The sequence below is a fragment of the Sus scrofa genome, chromosome 3 (genome assembly GCF_000003025.6).
Source record: "Sus scrofa isolate TJ Tabasco breed Duroc chromosome 3, Sscrofa11.1, whole genome shotgun sequence".
Classification (NCBI taxonomy): domain Eukaryota; kingdom Metazoa; phylum Chordata; class Mammalia; order Artiodactyla; family Suidae; genus Sus; species Sus scrofa.
The window spans coordinates 86,938,586-86,960,931 of NC_010445.4; the positions used below are offsets into that span (position 1 = coordinate 86,938,586).

The 22,346-nt window shown below is 38.1% G+C and overlaps 2 protein-coding genes across 4 annotated transcripts in view; one reads left to right on the forward strand and one right to left on the reverse strand.

Annotated features, from left to right (window-relative positions):
- The window catches only part of LOC106508926 (protein transport protein sec31-like), a 175,291-nt gene extending 155,116 nt beyond the window's left edge, over positions 1-20,175 (forward strand). Inside the window, exon 3 of the mRNA XM_013992762.2 lies at positions 19,063-20,175. Within this exon, the coding sequence (XP_013848216.1) occupies positions 19,063-19,243 (181 nt within the window). The 3' untranslated portion in view covers positions 19,244-20,175. The remainder of the gene's footprint in view (positions 1-19,062) is intronic.
- Positions 7,050-22,346, reverse strand: part of ACYP2 (acylphosphatase 2) — a 285,742-nt gene continuing 270,445 nt past the window's right edge. For all 3 annotated transcript variants that reach the window (XM_021088229.1, XM_021088228.1, XM_013992776.2), the window contains one exon: positions 7,050-7,526. In XM_021088229.1, coding sequence (XP_020943888.1) covers positions 7,412-7,526 — 115 coding nt within the window. In that variant the 3' untranslated portion in view covers positions 7,050-7,411. The remainder of the gene's footprint in view (positions 7,527-22,346) is intronic.

The following is a 22,346-nucleotide window of genomic DNA, read 5'->3' on the forward strand; positions in this document are numbered from 1 at the left end:
AACTAACATTGTAAATCTACTATAATTCAATAAAAAAATTTTAAAAGAATGGAGGGATAGGATTAGAGCAAATATAGACTTTGGAGGAGTTTGTCTGTAAATGGAAGTGATACATGGCAGCGGTTGGAGGAGTCAAAAGGCAGAAATAACGGCATGTTTGTAAACTGATGGGAAAGATTCATTTAATAGGAAACAAAAATTGTTGGACCAAAAGTGGGAATGGCAGGAGCAGCATCCTTGAGGGTAAGGCATCCAGATTTACAGATATTCCATCTGTGGTAATAGACAGGAAGGTAGAGGAAGTACTTGGGCACAAATGTAGATAGGAGGGTGGATGCAGTGGTAGAAGGTTGTGCAAGTTCTCTTGTGCTGAAAATAGGATTCAAAGCCAAGGCTGAGTGAGGAGTAAGTATGAAACGGTTCTCTAGGAGGGTGAGGAAGTGAATGGATTAGAGAAACAGAAAAAATGCTGGGCAGCAATTAGGTCGTTTTTTGAAGTGAAAGCTAGAGAGGTTTTGTTTATCTTAGTAACTAATTAACTTTTTAGCCAGGCTTTATATATGGGCCTCTTTTCATTAATTTTTGCTTAAAACTTAAGTTGTTCCTAACAGGATAATTTGATACGGTATAGTTTCTGGTTATATACTTTAATTCAAGAGAGATTTCTTCTATCATAACTGATGTTTCCTTCTGTTTCAGTTATTCTAGTTTTTTTGCCCATGAATTTCTATCATTGATTTATCGATGAGTTAGATATGGGCTCTCTTTACTCTAAATAATTTTCTCTTTCACATTTTCCTCTCTTTCCCTCAACTTTTCAGATTCATTCTCTACACCAGTGTTTCTTAAACCTGCCAGGTTGTCAAAATCACCTGGGGACATTTTTAAACATGACGATTCAGAGATGAAACCCATGTGAGATTCTGATTCATTAGGTCTAGGATGCAGCCTAATAATAAGTCTATGTGAAATGGTCCTGAGAGTTCCTGCTGTGGCTCAGCAAGTTAAAAACCTGACTGCTATCCAGGAGGATGCAGGCTTGACCCCTGGCCTTCTTCAGCGGGATAAGGATCTGGCATTGCTGCAAGCTGAAGTGTGGCAGGAGCAAGATGCACCTTGGATTCCGTGTGGCTGTGGCTGTGGCATAAGCCAACATCTGTAGCTCTGAATCCAGCCTTAGCCCAGGAACTTCCGTATGCCACAGATATGGCCCTAGAAAGAAAAAAAAAAAAGATTAAAATGCTCCTGAGGTATTTCTGATAATCAGCTGGTTTGACAATCATAGCTCTATATCACTAATGAAATTGCCAATTACTAATTCCAGAATGGATTACAATTCCCCTATTCTCTTTTGGGTGTCCTGTGGTCTGTTCATAGCTTAGCATGTGAGTACATATATGTTGTTGCCTGTTCTTCAGAATATAATTTTTATATTCCAGCGAATTTTCCCTTAATCCGTATATTGTATTTTAATCTGAACATTTTCTCAGCAATGCTCCCTGTTCTTTCAAAGATCAACTTTCATTACTTGCTATTGAAGGCATATGCAGATGTTTCCTGGAATTTTATTTTTTCCTATAATAACTTTTAGAGATAGGTTTTTACCTTGATTCTAAAGGATAATATTCCATTTACCTTGGCTGCAGTGCTCTTTTGAATTTCAAGGCTGATTTTTGTTTCCTGTTTCTTTACCTTTTAATGAGGAGAGTTTGGTTTTACACTGGTATTTGCCAACAGACAGAGTGTAATCCTCTCAGGTCTAATGCCTTAGAATAGTTGATCTGCCCTGATCCAGTATTTGGTTGTTGTTTTGCTATGAGATTTCAGGAGACTTAAATTTTAAAAAAAATTATAAAATACATCATAGATATTGAATGTATAGAATGATTGATAAAGTATAAACAACCATAAAAGGAACACTTACAAAGCTATGCTTTTATTCTTTGACTGCCATGCTTTAAGTAAAGGGACTACCCAATTGGCCAATACCTGTTCCTTTTATTCCCTGTGTGCTGTGATTTCACTTTGTTAACCCAATCACTGGAGAAAGAATAGTGGTTGGGATTGGAGAAGAGAAAGGTTGATTCTTCTTTTGCTACCCCAGAAAATAAGGGGTAGGAGAAGGGTTTCTGTTTCATTTTTCCCTTTTCTTTCTGCCTTTTAAAAATTTTAGACCCTCATCTGCAGCATTTGGAAGTTCCCAGGCTAGGGGTTGAATCAGAGCTGCAGCTGCCGGCCTACACCAGAGCAACACCAGATCTGAGCCACATCTGCAACCTACGCTGCAATTTGGGGCAGTGCTAAGTCCTTAACCCCCTGAGCGAGGCCAGGGATGGAACCCACATCCTCATGGACACTAGTCGAGTTCTTAACCCACTGAGCCACAGTAGGAACTGCTTGTTTTTTTCTGATTGTTGTAGATATTACATCTCAGAAATAATGGTACATACTGTCTACCAGCTTTATGCCAATTTTCAGGTTAAGCATTGAAAGCATATTCTTAATCTAGAGTAATCTGTGCTGAATTCAGTAGAGAATCTGCCCTAGTGCTTGCCAATGACCAAATAACTGACCGTGATCCTTGCTCTTTAGAATTATTTTGAAGCAGAAGCTCCATTTCCAATACAATGAACTTCCTGCAACTTCTCTTCCACTAGGCATCTTCCAGTGTTTATAAAAAACTAGAAGAAAAAAAGATACCAGTTTGGAATCTTGTATTCACTGATTGTTGCAGAGGTCATTGTGCCAACATGTAAAATAAAAATAGTGAAAGAAAAATGTGGTTTGAGGATGAAAGAATGATCTTGGACCTCCAACCAAGAATATATATAAACCTTTCAGCAAAGGAGAAAGCATAAATTTTGCTCTTTAGAAGGGAGAAGAATCCACTTTCTACAGAAAAATCTCCTAATGAGATTACGTAGTAGCTAGACTTTTTAATTCTAGCTACTATGTTTTACTCAAAACTGCTTAAATATGTTAAGAAAAGGAAAATTACCTTTTACATATTTCTACATGTTAAGTTAAAATCTCCAAGATTTGCTTATAAAACACTTTTTAACTAAGTCACTAATCATACATTTGTGTTTCCTTTTGCATATTTTGTTTTGTTAACATCCAAATATAAACAAAAGACAACAGAAAATCAGTTTCAGGAATATTTTAGCTAGCATGGACTTTTATGGAGGCACTATGAAAAATATTTCCAATACTCACGTCACAAAAATAGAAGTGGTTACAGGTAAATTATACCGACCTCACTGGCTTGCCAGAAGTAATCAAGAGAATGGGCAATGTATTGAGTTTAGCATTTATAAAAATTTAGAAAAGACCATACTAAATTCAGTGTCTTTGTTGTTTTTTGTTTTGTTTGAGGCAAAAACCAAAATATTATTCTCAAAATACGTCATGTGGGGAATTTTGATAATAGGAAATAGATGAGAACGGCTCAGATTGGCGCTCTCGGCTGTCCATCTTCCTCATTACCCTTATGCAGCTTTCCTGGGAGCCGGCCTCTGTCTTATCGGAATCCTGTAGGAAGTCCCAATTCAGTCAACCTTTTTGACTGCGCCACTGAGGGCACCTAGGCACACAGCTCATCAGTGGGTAGGCTGGGCCCAGAATGTGAATCTGATTCCTAGACCAGAATATTTTCTACCACAGCACTCTGCCTATTCCCGTTGCTGAAATTAGTTCCAGTCATGAAAATCTTGTCCTTTTAACAAGTAGTAAACATTCTTTCATATCTGTATTCATGGAGGCCAGGAAGAGCTACTCTGTGAAAAGTATTTGTGGACTGTATACTTGTTAAATACTAGCTAATTTTTGGAAGTGAATTATTTTTTTCTGCTGTCTCTGAGTTTAGAGGCATATGCTTCTGAAAGATTCCTTCAATAGACAATGTTGAAAATATTTCGTTGTAAAAATGGTGACCAGATTCCAGGGAAGTTGAACTAGTGGGTGTTGTTGCCACCCCCACTCCCTCTTGTTAGTTTACCCATTCTGTGCTTTTCTGCATATTGTTAGCACAAGCACTTAACTTTGAAGCACTTACCTCTGAAGCACTTACCTCATCAGGCTGCAGGGAATTCCCCTCTATCTAGTTTCCCAGGTTCCAATGAAACTAATTGCTTCTTCTCAAGCTTAGAAGCCCACAGCCTTCCTAACAGAAAAATCTCCTGTTTCTACCACACCCTTGTTGTGCTATGTGCTGCACCTGCCAAAGATTCTGTCTTTTGCATCTTCCCTCCAACCAAGAAGATTCTATTAAGCTTAACTTCTTGAGTAAGAATTTTTTAAAGACAGGCATTTAAAAAAATTATTGGAGTGTATAGTTATTTGACAGTTGTGTTAGCTTCAAGTGTACGACAAAGTGATTCAGCTATACATATACCCATTCTTTTTTAGATTCTTTTCCCAAATACATTATTAAAAAATAGAGCCCCCTGTGCTATAGAGTAGGTCCTAGTTACCTACTTTATATATAGTAGTGTGTATATGTTAATCCCAGCCTCTTACTTTATCCCTCCCATTATGTTTTTCCTTTAGTAACCATAAGTTTTTGAAATCTGAGTCTGTTTTATAAGTTCATTTATATCATTTTAAAATTAGATTCCATATATAAGTGATATCATATGATACTTGTCTTAGTACAATAATCTCTAGTTCCTTCCATGTTGCTACAAGTGGCATTATTTCATTCTTTTTTATGGCTGAGTAATATTCTATTGTATCACCCCTTTATTCCTGTTGATGAACATTTAGGTTGTTTAAAAATAGGAATTTTGCATAAATATGAAAAAATAAACACGTTAAGAAATAATATCCCCCTAATTCTGACATGTTGGTTCTTGAGGAGGGTGTGGGCTTGTGGAGTGCTGAGACACCTGGATGATGGTCACTGTAGAGACCTCTTTTTTTTCCCTGTTATTTAAAATGCCTAATTTAGGTAAATTTACACCTATCAAGATTTACTATTACCTAAAATGTGACACCTACATTTAAAAGTCCCTGTGTGAGTTCAATATGAAATTGATGTATTGAATTTACTGTTAAGGAGTGCTCTCTGGTCTCTGTAAAAAATTGCTTTACCTTTTTTTTCTCTAACCATTTGTGAACACCCATTTTTTATTATTATCTAAAACATTTTTTATCCAGTAATAGGACTTAGTTATGTATTAATCATTAAGCAACCTTGACTAATGTGATTCACTTTGTGCAGCTAGAAGATTGTGCCAGGAAAGTGTGATTTTCTTATAAAGACAGTGGGAAGGGAACTACCAGAGGAAATCAGGGTAATAAAAAGTGACATATTGGTGTCATTTCTGAGATCGTATTTTCTTAAACTCATTTAGCTTCTCTATGTGTAAGAGATAGGGGTTTTATTTTCAGCTTGATGTGCAAGAACTGTCTCTTTTTCTCTAAATCAAATAGATCCTGCTTCAAGCTCCATCCTGTCTGGGAGGCAGAAAATTCAATCTTTCACCCCTGGGGCTTTGCACCCTCTCTCAGAAGGATCATGTAAGGGGTCTAATGCAGAGAGAACATTCAAGGTAGTCTTTTCTGGTCTCCAGTCCATGCCAGTTACCATGACTACCATCCAAGCCACAATGATCCCTTGCAGTCAGGATGCTTTGCAGCACTTGTGGGCATAGGAATCTTGCTATTTATTGCTGGGAGCCTGTGGGCCTGGGGTCCAGCTTCTTTGGGTGGACCACACTATATACCCCTTTTCAGGTTTGGCCATCCCCCAGAGGTGCTATTGGGGATAAAGGTGCAGGCCTCCATCTCTTGGGAAATCACTGCCTTTGGTCTTAGATAATCTCCCCATCCCTTTGGCTCTTGCCACTTCTGTTTTTACCTGCTCAAGGCTCAGTGTTTGTCTTTCTACTCAACTCACAGCATAACACCCCCCTTTTAAAAGGAAACCTCAGAAGGAAAGTTGTCTTCAGGGGATCTGACATCAAAACTCTGAGGTAAAGGAACTCAGCCTTATCTACTTTCCTTGAACCAGGAGTGGAGAAATACAAGGAGAGCAAAACCCAAATGAATAACACCCCTGAGCCTCTCAAACAATAGGAGAGCTCTTTATTCCTTTAAGTGTATTTGGAAAGTTTTTTTAAAAAAGAAAAAAACCTTTGTCATTCCCTACTGTTTTGTTGTCATATTCATTTGATATCAATATTTTATCATTGAGCTATTATTACTGAGCTAACCATTCAAGTGAACAAACCCAGCCCATCCTTTATCTCCTCTTAATCCTAATCTTGCAGCTGGCAGAGAGATGCCTGAATTCTTTTGTCCATGCCCTGGAGTGTAGCAATAGAGATGTGCTCCATAGATAGAATGGTGGTTTCTAGCCTATATTCCCAAGGCATTTGATATTATTGGACAATTGCAGAGGACAAGAGGCAGAAGGAAAAGCGAGACCAAGTGTGTAGGGCTCCAGGGACCCCTGTTTCAATCATACTAGTCCTTTTCCATTTGCTTTATGGATTACATTCTGTGTAAATTTTTGTTTTAATGGATTCCATTATTCCAAACATTTGGAAATTATTGAAGGACTACGTTAAATATCTTTCTTCCAGTGTATAATTCTCTAGTGTAGAAATAAACCTCCCCCTTAAAATACTCTTGCTTAATTATCATCTGCATGTGAATATCCCCAGAGGTTAGGCCAAGTTTGGAGGGAATAGTATGACTTATTTAGACTCTCAGTTTCTTTTCTGGGTCATAGGACATCCATTGTGGGTTGTTGTTGATAAAAACCTTGCTGATTACTGTACTGAAAGTGTGGGTTTTTCACACCTCTGTTCACTACACAGAACAGTATATATAGTTCATAGAAAGCACTAAGTTGCTCCAACTAAAGTGCTGAACATGTTTTCATTTAACCAGTATTTTTTAAAGTAATTCTTTAGCCATAAAATCAATATTCTCATCATATCATCATCATATGTACATTTATATCTAACCAATTGTTATTAAACAAATTATTCAACTTTGAATTATTATTCAAAGATTCTATAACTCAATGCAGACAACTGTACATAAAAATTGTTAAGTGATTAACTTTATTAGTTTAGGTACAGCCAAATAACATGTATGCCATAATATTCATTAAAGATCCCATGAGACAAGTTTAATTTATATATTCATGTTAAATACTGTATAATGACATTTTAAATTTTATACTGCTTAAATACTGTATAATGACATTTTAAATTTTATAATGCTAAGTTTTGGCTTGTTAAAAACAAAGTTGAGTAAAACTATTTCAGTGTCACATATAATGTAACATATGTTATAGCTTTCAGAACAAATTTCCTTTATTGCCCTACTCTGCTACTATTATTCTAGTGTGTAGGCTGAAGAACACATATGTCTATTGTGTAGTATAATTTCTCTCCTATCAATATCGAATACTAAAATTCGAGTATTCAAGTTTAGAGATGGTTTTTTCATTAGAAAAGTTTGTGCGGTCAATTCGAGAACTAGGACTTCCAATCTTGCTCAGCCAGGACTTCCTACAAAAAATAAACAAATAAATAAAACATTAGCATTTAAGTTTATGGACTAGTTAAAATGATCCCACAATAGGTAACAATGGGAGTTTACATTTACTAAGTGACTTTTGCATATAATATGAAATAGATATGATATATACAATCTTAAAAAAATTATCAGAGTACCACAGAGTTTAACATATAATTAATTGTGGACAAAGAAAAACTAATAACAAATTAAGCACAGTCAAATCCTGATGACTTCATATTGGGGTTATTTCCCTCCTCTTAAAATATCCACAGCCATTATTACCTAACTCTTCTATGTGAAAAGATAAAAATACTTTTATAAAGATGTAATAAAAACAATTCACTGTTTTTCTCATTACTCAGCACATGATAGATTATATATATAAATATACATATATGTACAGAATGAGAGAATGAAAGGATAAAAAAATATGATTTTTCCATAAATATTAAAATTAGATGAACTTTATTAAAACCATTTATTACCACATGCATTAGCAAAGCAACTGCATTAAAGGGACAAATTCAGTGTCTGAAACTTTTTTCTGCTTACATAGTGCCATGTTTTTTCTTAATTAATATGTATCTAATTTACACATTTGGGTACTTACCTAAGATTGTTCATATTTAATCCAAGATTATTGTAATATTGATAATACCTCACATACTGTTAAGGATATTCCAGGATCTTTCTACCTATTGATAATTAGGGGAGTTCCCATCATGGCTGAATCTGAATAGTATCCATTGAAGACACAGGTTCGATCCCTGGCCTCACTCAAGAGGTAAGGATCTGATGTTGCCATTAGCTGTGGTGTAGGTCACAGATACTGCTTGGATCACACACTACTGTGGCTGTGGCATAGGCTGGTGGCTACAGCTCCGTTTTGACCCCTAGCCTGGGAACCTCCATGCCATGGGTATGGTCCTAAAAAGACAAAACTTAAAAAAAAAAATAATTAGTTGGGATGACAGATTAAGTGGGACTACAGGTTAATAATATGAGGCAGTTTTATACAAGAGATGGCTGTTATCCTAGTTGTTTTAAGAAACATTCTACAAGTTTCCCCATATCCCCGAAGTTCTTTGAAGTTGTGAAGCTAGTGCTGTCCATAGCTATTGAATATCATATGTAATAATTTCATATAGCCTTGAGTTAAAAATATTTTCTAAGCTAACGTTGTCTGATTAGCTGAAAATCACTCAATCAGGCTAGAGAAGAATTCCGGGGATTCCAAGTGCCTTGTGCTATTTAACCCTTTAATTATTATTGAAGTATAGTTCATTTACAATGAGTTTCAGCTGTACAACATAGTGATTCAATATCGTTAGATTATACGCCATTTAAATTTATTGGCTATGTTCCCTGTGCTGTACATTGCATCCTTGTGTCTTATTTGTTTTGTAAATAGTAGTTTGTTTTAACCCTTTTTTTAGTTCTTATTTGTGACACTTTTCCTGGGTAAGGTGAATTTTCACTTTTCTTTTTTAGAAGTTAAGCCATCAGCACAATAACACATTTTCTTTTCAACACATTTAGTTGAAATCTTAAAAATCAAAATAGCACTTGTTGAAGAATAAAGTTCAGTTATTAGGAGAAGGGCTGATGGCCATTTGTAGCAACATGGACGGACTTAGAGATTAACATACTAAGTGAAATGAGCCCAAGAGAAATAAGCCAAAGAGAAAGACAAACCTCACATGGTATTCCTTATACATGGAATCTAAAATATGACATAAATGAACTTATCTATGAAACAGAAACAGATTCACAGACAGAGAACAGATTTGTGGTTGCCAAGGGGAAAGGGGGTGGGGATGGGATGGATTGGAAGTTTGGGATTAGCAGGTGAAAACTATTGTACATAGAATGGATAACAAGGTCCTACTGTGTAGCACAGTATATTCAATATACTGTGATAGACCATAATGGGAAAGTATATGAAAAAGGATGGATATGTATATGTATGTATGTATGTATGAATGTATATGTACATGTGTGTGTGTATCAACCACTTTGCAGTATACCAGAAACTAACACAACATTGTAAATCAACTATACTTCAATAAAATAAATCAATTTTTAAAGGGCTAATGGCTTCAATTTTACCCATGTCCTTGAAACTTTCTAGAAAGAAAGGCCACTTGTAATAAAAGCTGACAGTTATGGACCACTGACTGTTTGCTCTGCACTGTGCTAAGTTCTTTACATACACTATTTCTTTTAATCCACACATTAACCCTATAAACTACAGTCCATTATTCTTCCCAAGTTATTTAGGAAGAAAGAGACATAGAAGAGTTAATTTAACATGCCTAGAGTAGGAGCAGTGTGTGGGGACAAGTGATCAGCTTCTGGATATATTGCGAAGGTAGAGTCAATAGCTTTGCTGACAAATTGGATGTGGGTGTGAGAAAGAGAAGTGAAGTGTGACACTAGGGTTACTGGTTTGAAAAACTACTAGGATGGGATTGTCATTTACTGAACTGGAGAGACTGTGAGAAGAGCAGATTTGGGGGAAAGAGGAGAAGTTCAATGTTGCAGTGTTAAACTTGAGATGTCTATTAAACATCTAAAGGAGATGTTGAGTAGGCAATTAGATCTATGAATATGACTGGAGAGAAAATTTGGATAGACAGCATTGAAAAGCATAAGGCTGGGTGGGATCACTTAGAAAATGAATACAGACAGAAAATGACAGAGGTCCACGGACTGCACCTTACGGCACCCCAATATTAAGAGCTCACAAATTAGAAGAACCACCAAGCAAAGGAGAAGAAGGAATCCATAGGAGAAAAACTGGGAGAGTGTCATGTCTTAGGAATCAAATGAAGCCCTCTGGGAGCAGGGAGAGATCAACCAGGACAATGCTGCTGGCAGGTCAAGTAGGGTGAGGACTGAGAATTGACCACTGTGTTTAGCAACACAGAGGTCACTGATGACCTTGACAAGGGCAGTTTTGGTGGAGTGAAAGCCGTACTTGAATAGGCTCAAGAGAGAATAAGGGATGGAGGTACAGCAGGATAAGGATCTGGCATCGTCACTGCTGTGTTATCACAGGCCACTGCTGTGGTGCAGGTTTGATCCTTGACCCTGGAACTTTTTTTGTTGTTGTTGCCTTTTCTAGGGCTGCACCCGCGGCATATGGAGGTTCCCAGGCTAGGGGTCTAATTGGAGCTGCAGCCACCAGTCTACACCAGAGCCACACCAACACGGGATCCAAGCTGCATCTGTGACCTACACCACAACTCATGGCAACACCAGATCCTTAACCCACTGAGTGAGGCCAGGGATCGAACCTGCAACCTCATGGTTCCCAGTCGGAGTGGTTAACTAATGAGCCATGACGGGAACTCTGGCCCTGGAACTTCTGCATGCCACCAGTTCAGAGGGAAAAAAAGAGAGGGAATAAGGGAGGAATGGAACCAGCAAATGCAGGACTAGGACTAGTGGGTATCAGAGCTGCAACAACTAATCCACCTGAGCTCAATGTAAAACCAGTTGAAACTAGTTGATGGCCTAACTATCACCTGTAGCTGGTCTTCAACAATACCAAGAACTTCTTTTACTGGCCAGGAGGAGTTTATGCCACTGGTAGGGCAGATGGTCATGCTGTTAGGTGGTAGGTGCTTCAGTTCGGCTTACACTGTGAGTGTGTAGGTGTCAGGAGGAGCACCACTCTGTACATGTCATCCGTGTTGCTAGGAATCATTTTACCTGACCTGCCTACTCACCTAGGAGTGTTCTAGTCACCTGTCACTTGGCAAGCCCTAAGACCTCACCCTTCGTGCACTTGACAGACCTCAGTCTTGCCCTTGATAGCTGTGGCTCCAGTCCGGAGATGGCCGGAGAATTTATAGTTCTCCTAGCCAAAAATTAACTAGTCACAACTGTTTTACACAAATTTATATCTAATTGGAGAGAATGGGATTTTGATGTGTGTGTATGTTTTTTTCCCCACTCACCCTTGATGTGAAAAAGAACCACATAATCGGTATCTATTAATAAGTATTTAAGTAGCTCCATATGCAAAGTATATTCTACAGAATGGAATGCATATGTGAATATTTAAAAATGAGGCTCCTTCCCTCACTTAGGATCTAATAAGATATAATAATAAGAATATAATAAGGCAGAATGTGCTGTGCAATGTGATTTATATAAAGGGAGAGTGGAATGGGGGAGGGGCTAAATTCTGATTGAGGTTCTCAGGGAGATCTTTTTGCCAGCAATGGAATTTGAGCTGTTTTTTTTTAAAAAAATACTATTGAATTTTTCAAATCTTCAAATGTGGAATGCCAATTTAAGCATGACAGGAAATCAAGAAGCATAAGAAAAAATATTGATAATGTTAATTTAAAATATAAGACTTTTGAATGGTCAAAAAAATGTTTTAAGGAGTTCCCTTTTGGTGCAGTGGGTTAAGGATCCAGCATTGTCTTGTCATTGAAAAGGGATTAATCTCTAAAATATATAAATACCTCCTGTAGCTCAATCAATACCAAAGAAACAAACCAATCAAAAAATGGGCAGGAGATCTAAATAGATATTTCTCCAAAGAAGACAGGCAGATGACCCCCCCCAAAAAAAACATGAAAAGATGTTCAATATCATTAATTATTAGAGAAATGGAAATCACAACTACTATAAGGTACCACCTTAGACCAGGCAGAATGGCCGTCATCAAAAAGTCTACAGACAATGCTGGAGAGGGTGTGGAGAAAAGAGAACCCTCTTAACACTGTTGGTAGGAATGTAAATTGGTGCAACCACCATGGGAAACAGTATGGAGGTTTCTCAAGAAACTAAAAATAGAACTACCATATATGATCCGGCAATCCCACTCCTGATATATCTGGAGAAAACCATAATTCTAAAAGATACACACACCCCACTGTTCATTGCAGCCCTACTCACAATAGCCAAGACATGGAAGTAACCTAAGTGTCCATCAACAGAGGAGTGGATATATGGAAGGAAGGAAGAACATGTGTATATATACAACAGAATATTACTCAGCCATAAACAGGAAAGAAATAATGCCATTTGTAGCAACATGTATGGACCTAAAGATTCTCATACTAAGTGAAGTAAGTCAGATAGTGAAAGACAAACATCATATGATACCACGTTCATGCGGAATCTAAAAAAAGAATACAAAGGAACGTATTTGCAGAACAGAAACAGACTCACAGACTTAGAAAAACTTATGGTTACCAAAGCAGACAGGTTGCGGGGAGACTCTGGGTTTGGGATTGGCATATGCAAACTGAAGTATATGGAAAGATTAGCCAATGGAGACATGCTGTATAGCACAGAGAACTCTACTCAGTATTCCATGGTAATCTATGTGGGAAAAGAACTTGAAAGAGAATGGATGTGCTTGTAAGTATCACTGAATCACTCTGTTGCACCACAGGAATTATCACAATATTGTAAATCAACTATACTTCAATAAAACTTTTAAAAAAGTTTTAAGGAGCTCCCTTGTGGTGCAGTGGATTAAGGATTTGGCATTGTCACTGCTGCAGCTTGGGTTTGATCCCTGGCCCAGGAACTTCCATATACTGCTGGCATAGTCAAAAACCAACCAACAAAAAAAGTCTTAAGCAAAACCAAAAAAAGAGCAAACTGGAAAACTTATTTGCAATGTTTTCACTATACAAAGAACACTTAAAAAGGAATGTAAAAAAGATGGCTATCCAATAGAGAAGTGGAGAAAAAATATAAATGGCCAATAAATATATAAAAATATTCTCCCTTTTACTCATAATTTTAAAAATAGGAAAAAAAAAAAAGAATGAGACACTATCTGTTACTTAGGAAACGGCAAAGATTTGAAAGTTTGAAGTGGCAGTTAGGGCATGGGAAAAAGCCATTTTTTTTTTTTTTTTTTTTTAATGACCACACCTGCTGCATCTGGAAGTTTCTGGGTCAGGGGTCAAATGAGAGCTGCAGCTGGCACCACAGTCATGGCAACACTGGATCCAAGCTGCATCTTCAACACTGTAACTTGCTGCAACCTGAGCAAGGCTGGGGATTGAACCTGCATCTTCACAGAGACATTGTCAGTTCTTAACCCACTGAGCTACAATGGGAACACCAAGAGCCCCCTTTTTACATTGTTGAAAAAAATGCAAATTTGTATAGCTTCTTAGAAGGGCAACTTCATACTAGCCATCAATTCTGTAAATGTCCATAACTTACAGACACAATGTCATAAAAAGGTACATTGGGATACAGACTCTGAGCCAGAGATTACCCTGTAGGGAGCCATCTTGGCTTTAACACCTGTGGGAGGCAGGATTGGACTGAGGGAGAAGCTGAGCACAGATGCAGTTTCAGTGAAGATCTTGGCCAATATTCGAGAAGCTCCGAAGCTGGGAAGACCCTTCGGTGTTTTCCTGAGCTGAGACTAGAGAGGGCTGGGTTTTTATGTCCCCACACGAACCAGTCATTAGAGATGAACTGCCCAGAGAAAATGTCCCCTTTAGTGAGGTGACTTCCTTCCACTGAGGCAATTCCTGAGAGGGCTGAAGGCAGGGGAACGGATTCCAACAGCACTCACAGAATCTGGGGAATGAGTCTTGAAGGGGGATCTGAGTGGCCCATCACAGTGTCCACTACACATATTCTCAATAGGTGGGCAAAAGGAATGAGCTGAAGCTGCAAGACAAAGGAGTGGTCATTCATAGGATGGAGAAAACAGGATCATGAAATAGGTAGACTCATCAGGTTTAGAAAAGAAAGAAATCACATCTTTGCACAGAAAAGAAGGCAATGGGTCAAAGAAACTGGAGAGCAATTTGGATATGTGGAGGCATTCACGGGACAGCTTCCATTTTCTCAGTAAAGTAGCAGGTAAGGCAATTTCCTGAGAATTAGGTGAAGTGAGGTCAGGTTGAGAGATTCAAGTGAGAAAGATGTTAATAATTCGCTTTAGGAGTTAGCAAATGTTGACTGAAATGAAAGAACTGCTGGGGAGCATTGAAAGCCCTTGAGGTCAGGCTAGATGTCCAGGGGCTGCAAGCAGCTCAGCTTGTAAAGTAGTGTGCTTCCTTAGCTGCCTGTCCTGAAAGCATAGTCTGAACCAAGGGAGTCATGGATTGATGCCTGGGCCAAAGGTTCCTCCATAGGGACAATCTGTCTGATGGGGCAAATTTAGCAATTCTATCAGATGTGTTCTGGAGCTCTGACGGGGAACACCTTGTCCCCTAATCTGGATGGATTTTTCTTTTGGCCAGCTGCAGGGCTGTGCTCTTAGGTTTACTAGGGTGAGCTAAATAAACCTGATTTTTGGTATTTATACTTGCCCATTGAACTAGTCAGATCCTCCAGGGGAAGACATGCCCAATATCCTGCCTGGTGTATAAATCTGGCCATGCATGTTCTGGAACTCTGGGAAGAAGGTCAGGGCCTCAATGTTTAGCATGTAACCTTTACTGAATACCTGTTTTCAGCACTGCCTGCATCTTTTTCAAACTATGCCTTTAAGACCCTCTCTGGAGCTGAAATACCAGTTTCCATTTGAGCGGGTGGGGCAGCTGTTCCCCAGTGTGGAGTGGGGGTTACTGCTTATTAAACAGATTTTTAATTACTTCTCCTATTTTTAACCCCACCTCTCTGCCCACTTCCATAGGCCTGTGCCTTGAGAGGCTCCCACAGTGTAAAATGTGTCATTTCTCTGCTCCCTCCCACTATAGGTTTATAACTCAGGTCTGTGTTACTGCTAACTAGTCTGCTTTCTAATTTCCAAAGTTTTGTTGCTATAGTTCTCTCACCCATTCTTTATTCTTGTAGGTGTTTAAAACTTTAAAAATGCACTTTATTCATACTTAAATGGGATTTAAGAAGGAACAGAGGTAAATGCACATGTTCAAAATGTAACATCCTTAACTCAAAGTATGGGTTTATCCTTTATATTTAAATCTTTAATCTATCTGGAATGAGGTGATAGCAGTATTTGAAAAAGGTGTCTTACTTTTGAAAGCTTAGACATTTTCCTCAGCACAACTATTATCACATACTGAATCTGTGTATATGTCTGAATTTATATCCTAGATATTCTAATGGGCTTCATTGATAGTTTGGTACCAGTTTAGGTATTAACCAAAGATAATCATAACATTAAAATATATTTTAATGTCCAGTAGTCCCTATACCCCCTACCTCATTATTCTTCTATTTCTAAATGGCTATGGCTCAGACAGTCTATTAGATTTTAGTAAAACTTTATTCGCTCCCTTCAAATCCTCTTTTAAATCAAAATAATTTGGGGAGAACCGACATTCTATCAACATTGAATCTTATCAAGAGCACAATTTTGTCTGCTTTTGTTCAAGTCTTTATGTTACTCATTAAAATGTTGTTATTTGCTTAAAATTCAGGTCCTGTATATTTCTTGATAAGCTTATACTTAGATATGGTCTGTTTTTCTTGCTGTTGTGAACAGGAGGCTTTTTCATCATTATGTTTTTGGGGAAATTAGTCATCTCTCAAATTATAATCAGATGCCTTACTGAATCTTCTTGATGATGCAACAGTTTTTTTCTTTTCATTGGGGTGCCTAGGTAAAACACCACATGTGTTTTTCCAGAATTTATTCTGTAAGTATTTATCATATTGACCAGATAATTTCAAATTGCTCTTTATTTTAGCCTTCCTAGCCACATTTTGGCTACTTACATGCCTTTTAGAGAATTGCTACAGCAACTGTGCAGAGGAAGACTGAATCATGAACAATGTGTGCCCAGCCAAGGGGCCAGTAGGATCACAATACACTAATACACGCTCTAACTTCAGCATATTTTACCTATTAGTTTTGTAGACTCAATAAATACTGAATGGGTGGCTGCCTGGATGGGTGAATTATATTTGCTCGAACGAGACTGAAAGCTATTATTTCTGCTGTAAATCTGAATTTGGTTTGTGTGCATATATCTTTCTGATATTTTTATATAAGAAATATGATCCACTGGTAGGCTTTAAAAAGCAAACAAAAAAAAAAAAATAAGAAGGTTCAACAAATAAAAATCAAAGAATAAGAATGTAAACTGGAAAATTCTACCAACGGAAGTCGTGTTACTTGATTACCATGTTCTCACTTCACTCTAGTTGCCTTCTGTAGAAATTTTTGAAAATGAAACTAATTTTTGTCAAGTTTAATTCTCTTATCAAAATCATGTTTGCAATTATAATGACAATTATGGGGAAGTAATAGAAGACATTTCATTATGGATGCATTTCTTACATGGTTGATGAGGATCACACACAGTTGTGAAAACAATGTTTTATGGAATGGCAAAGGACAATGATCCTGCACATATTACTTTTAAGTATTCTGCAGGCCATCTTTGCATTAAAAAGAATCAAACACAGGGCTGATAAATGTTAAATGACCAAGGGAAAATCTAGTCGTTTAATAAATTAACTGTGCTGTGTTTTTCTCTTCCTATTCAGAGAGTCTCCAACTATCAGTCCCCTCAGGGTTTCCAAAGCATTCTAATTCGTGGGTGCAGATGGCACACATTTAGCTGTCAAGTACAGTAAGTACCACACCTTTATGGCCTTGGCAGCCAGCAAAGAGGCCAGCTGTGGCCTTCTAAAATGCACTTGGGTTTTTGCCCTCCTAGAGACCCTTTTTTGACTGCCCCGACCTGAAAAGGGCCCTGCTCCCCCACTACTGTTTGCATCATGGGAATTCCCACATTCTAGAATTGCTGTGCTTATATGACTGTTCATGTGTTCACTTCATACCTCCTCCGATTTTGAATCCAAACTCTAAGGAGGCAGGGTCAGAATCTTCCACACTATTATATCCCCAACATCTAGCCTGGTGCCTGGTGACAGGGGGCACTTGATAAATATTTACTGACAATTGAGTATTTGTCACCCACCTGCTTCCATGCACGAGAGAAAGAGCATTTCTAGGGTCATACACAGTCTACACACAGAAAGAAACCCTGAGTATGACCTGTTAACTCTGAGATTTTTTTTTTTAATCTCACACAAAACAAAACCCTCCCATTTAAATTTTTTTTTCTTTGAAAGGTGAAGAAATAGTTGCTCTTATTATTCAAAGTGAGTAAATATTTTGATCATAGTAATCTCCTGGGAAATAACTCAAATAACGACAATATTCAATCTCTTAAAGAAGGTTGGATGCCTATGGATCTCTGACCTAATAACTTAAATATAAGCATGTGAACAAAGTTTATTCCTGAAATCTATCCATTTATTTTTGCCAGCCCCCAGATGATATTTCTTGTGATTTTGAGTTTACTCATTATATAAATAAGCATGATAACCAACTTCTCTGAGTTCAGATGACTATCACAGCACCACAGGAGGGCCAAATCCAACCTACAAACCCAGTCACATGGACTCAGTCAGGTTTAGCGCATGGATAGTTGTGTATGTATATCAAATACAAATCCTTAGACATTTTTCTTAGCATCCCAAAGTTGTACAGACACCTACTATTTATTGGATTTGTTGGTATATTTTTAAGCTTATTCTTAAAGAAAAGAGGCCTTTCTTCCAACATAATCTTGAACAAGAGTTTAATGCCTATAGCAGGAGTGGAATGCTTCTCTGAGCTAGGGAAGGTTGGGGTCGGGGGGGGTGCCCCCCCCCACTGCCGTGGCTGCCTCAGGCTTTTCTTTCAGCACCACTGGGGAATCCCAAGGCTCTGAAGAGCACAGTTTGAAAACTTCCCTATTAATCCATTGCTAAGCAAGAATATAAGAGGAGTGGAATGGATGGAAAATCCATCACATGTAGAGGTGGAAATCAACATAGGACTGTCTTTTCTATAACTCAAGTCAGTGTTTCTGACAAAATAGAGTAACCTCCTGGGGTGGTGAAAAAAAAAATCCCATTTAACTAATATCCTTCTCTGAAACAAAGAGGTGAAATAAAAGCACTAGAAAGCCAATACTATTAATAATTCATAGCAGTTCTATTTCCTGGGACTGAAGTGGGGCAGCATAATCCTTTCCCATATCTCTACAGCACCAGCATAAAATATAAACCATAGCAAGAAAGCAGACAGCAGGAAAAGACAGCTAATGAATTAAAAGCTCACATGGTGCATGCTGGAAAATATCGAGTTATCTGCTCATTTCAAGCTTTCAAACTAGCAGTAATAATAGCATATTATTATAATAGCATATAGTATTTTTGCTATCCTCTTTTCTTTCCTTATTCAGTTACATGTGGACAAATAATACCATATACTTCTTTATTATGAATATGGGCATTTTAAAGGTATTTTGATATAGAGTCTAAAGTTTCGGTCAGGTATATGGCCCATGATTAATAAAGAGTTTAGTGATTATCAGTGGAATCCCAGGACATCCATCATTAAGCCAAGACCAGATTCCTTATCTTTAAAATAGGATAATATTACTTCTGAGTTATTGAAAGGATTAAAGAGAATGTACATAAATTGCCTAATGAAATATCCTACATACAGTAGGCCTTTAAAAGCAGTTATTACATTGTAATTGTTCTCTGTCTTTGCAGAAGATGGTGGATAGCCTGTTTAGCAAGCTCTGTGACCTCCAAGTCAGTCACACACGTCCATGCAACTTTCTTAGTAGAACCTTTTGGTCTTTGTGTAGCTACTTCTCAGCTGCAATGGGAAATGGCACGTCGTTCAACCTCCTCATTTTGGGGAGGGTCTGCAAGAGTGACCCAGGGTTGAGCTATGCTTAGGATTCTGAGAAGCAGCTGCTGAATCAAGGACCTGGGCGCAGAGAAGGCAGAAGAAGAGAAGTCAGGACTGAAACCTCTACCCTTCTCAGCCACACCAGAGTTTCCAGGTCAGCAAAGGGACAGATACGCTCTTTCTGTTTCATTGAGTAAAAAAGAAAATAGATACTGGCAGCACAGTGGTAATGGAGTCGACTTTGGGATCATTCTGCTTGGATATGACCATTTCCTAACTAGTCATCTTGGGCAAGTTTCTTAAACTCTCAGTGCCTCGTCTGTGAAAAGGAGAGTATGAATCCTGCCTTAGAGAGCTGTTAGGAAGATTAAAACAGAAAATCTGTGTAGAGTGTTTAACACAATCTCTGGAGAATAATAACCACTCAATATTTTTTCGCTATTGTATCAGTCAGGGTACAGTAGCTCATAGTGAAAATCACCTCAGCTATTTTACAGTGGAATTGAATATATGGAATTAGATGCTTACAAAATCACTGGAAGGGCTGGGAAAACAGAATTGAATGGGCCTGCTGGAGCAACTCTGTAGAAATGGCTACTAAAGTATATAAATGTTAAAACTGTGATTTTCATATAAATATAAAATGATGTATGTCAAAGACTTCTATTCAATACATTAACTAATAAGGGAATCTAGAAGATGTTGGTTTGGTTCAAAGGAGAATTTAGACATGCACATGTATATACATTCATGCATACAATCTACAATGTTGAACTCAACTTGCCAGTAGATGTAATAGTGGTTAAAATTCTGCAGGGCAGCACTGTCCAATGGTAGTGGGCCTCATGTGAAATTTAAAATTTTCTAGAGGCCACATTAAAAGTAAAAATAAGACTTCCCACTGTGACTCAGCAGGTTAAGAACCCAACTAGTATCATGAGGATGTGGGTTCAATCCCTGGCCTCGGTCAGTGGATTAAAGGATCTGCCACTGCCGTGAACTGTAGTAGAGAGGCTCAGATCTGGTGTTGCTGTGGCTATGGTGTAGGCTGGCAGCTGCAGCTCTGGTCAGACGTCTATCCTGGGAAATTCCATATGCCACAGTTATAGCTATTAAAAAAAAAGCGAAAATAAATGTGAGATTAATTTTAACAATATATTTTATTTTGTCCAATATATCCAAAATATTAAGGTATAATCCATAGAAACAATAAATAAAATGAACAAGGAATTCTGTACACCTTTTACATCAAGTCTTTGAAATCTAGTGTGTGTTTTACTCTTAGTGCACATCTCACTTCAAACTTGCTACATTCCAGTGCTCAACAACCACATGTGACTAGTGGCTCCTATAGCAGTATAGTCCCAGGGCAATGAAAAAGTAATATTTGAGATGATCTTTTTTTCAGGGCAAAAGTTGATTGTATATCTATCAGAAAAATTAATTTGCTTTGCTATGGACAAGAAGCATTTTCATTCCTATAGTTTGCTACAAGTAAATTTCTGCCTTACAGAGTTATAAAATAGCCTCGTCAACGGAAAATCATTTATAGGTGCACATTTGTAAGCAATCTGAAGATCCCTGAAAACTCCACAAGACAACACTCAGATCTTCCCTCAAAGACACCCCCTAATCTCCATTTCCAAGCCTTAGACAATTCTTTTTCTGATAGGCCCATTAGGGAAACTGCCAGGAAGCAGGAGGCTGCCACCAAAATCATGGCATTTACAAACACACTACCCCAACTGCAGTGCAGGCATCATGAAGCCCCTATCAGAACTGTTGGCTCCCGAGCCATGTAATGTCTGCTAGATCCCCACACTAGCTAAATGGATGTCTCAGACCCTGCTGCTTCTCTCCCTACCAAACTCAGTTCCAAATTTTAATCTCAAATGAGGACCTTTAACTGATGAAACCAAAATCACATTTGAAACTCCAGCTGCAAGGGAGTCTGAGAACTACAGCTCCTAGCTCTCCAGAGTCTGCAGTCAAAGAAAGGCACCGGAAGGCATTTGGAAGGGAAGCTGAGCAAGGCAATGTACCATGTTTCCCACGGCTGTTCTTCAGTTAACAAGAACTTCATGAAACTCTATACTATGGGATACAGAAGATAAGAAATATTGTTTGCTGGTCTGTATGACTGCAACACTTTTGTACACTCTCTTGGATCTGGAGTCCTTCTCAGGACTAGAGCAGAATCCCAAAGAACACCAGCACTGAAGGGTCTAGTGGAAAAAGAAAAACAGATGGAGCACGGGTAGAAGGAATGGCCAGAGAAGAGAGAGAGAACCCCAAAGTGTGGTGTTAGGAAATCTAAGGACAGAGTAATTTAAGAAGAAAGTGAACTAAGTCACCTGCCAAATGCTCCCGAGACCCAAGTAAAAGATGAACTGAAGAATGCTTTGGAGACCTTTGCAACATCAGCTGCAGTGGTGTGGGAGGGGTACAATCAGATTAGAATGGTTTCAAAAGTCTATTCAGCAAGCATTGCTGGGAAACCTGGACAACAACATGCAAAGCAATGAAACTAGAACACACCCTCACACCATGCACAAAAATAAACTCAAAATGGCTGAAAGACTTAAATATACGACAGGACACCATCAAACTCCTAGAAGAAAACATAGGCAAAACACTCTCTGACATCAACATTATGAATATTTTCTCAGGTCAGTCTCCCAAAGCAATAGAAACTAGAGCAAAAATAAACCCATGGGACCTCATCAAACTGAAAAGCTTTTGCACAGCAAAGGAAACCAAAAAGAAAACAAAAAGACAACTTACAGAATGGGAGAAAATAGTTTCAAATGATGCAACTGACAAGGGCTTAATCTCTAGAATATATAAACAACTTATACAACCCAACAGCAAAAAAGCCAATCAATCAATGGAAAAATGGGCTAAAGACCTGAATAGACATTTCTCCAAAGAAGATATACAGATGGCCAACAAACACATGAAAAAATGCTCAACATCGCTGATTATAAGAGAAATGCAAATCAAAACTACCATGAGATACCACCTCACACCAGTCAGAATGGCCATCATTAATAAATCAACAAATAACAAATGTTGGAGGGGCTGTGGAGAAAAGGGAACCCTCCTGCACTGTTGGTGGGAATGTAAACTGGTACAGCCA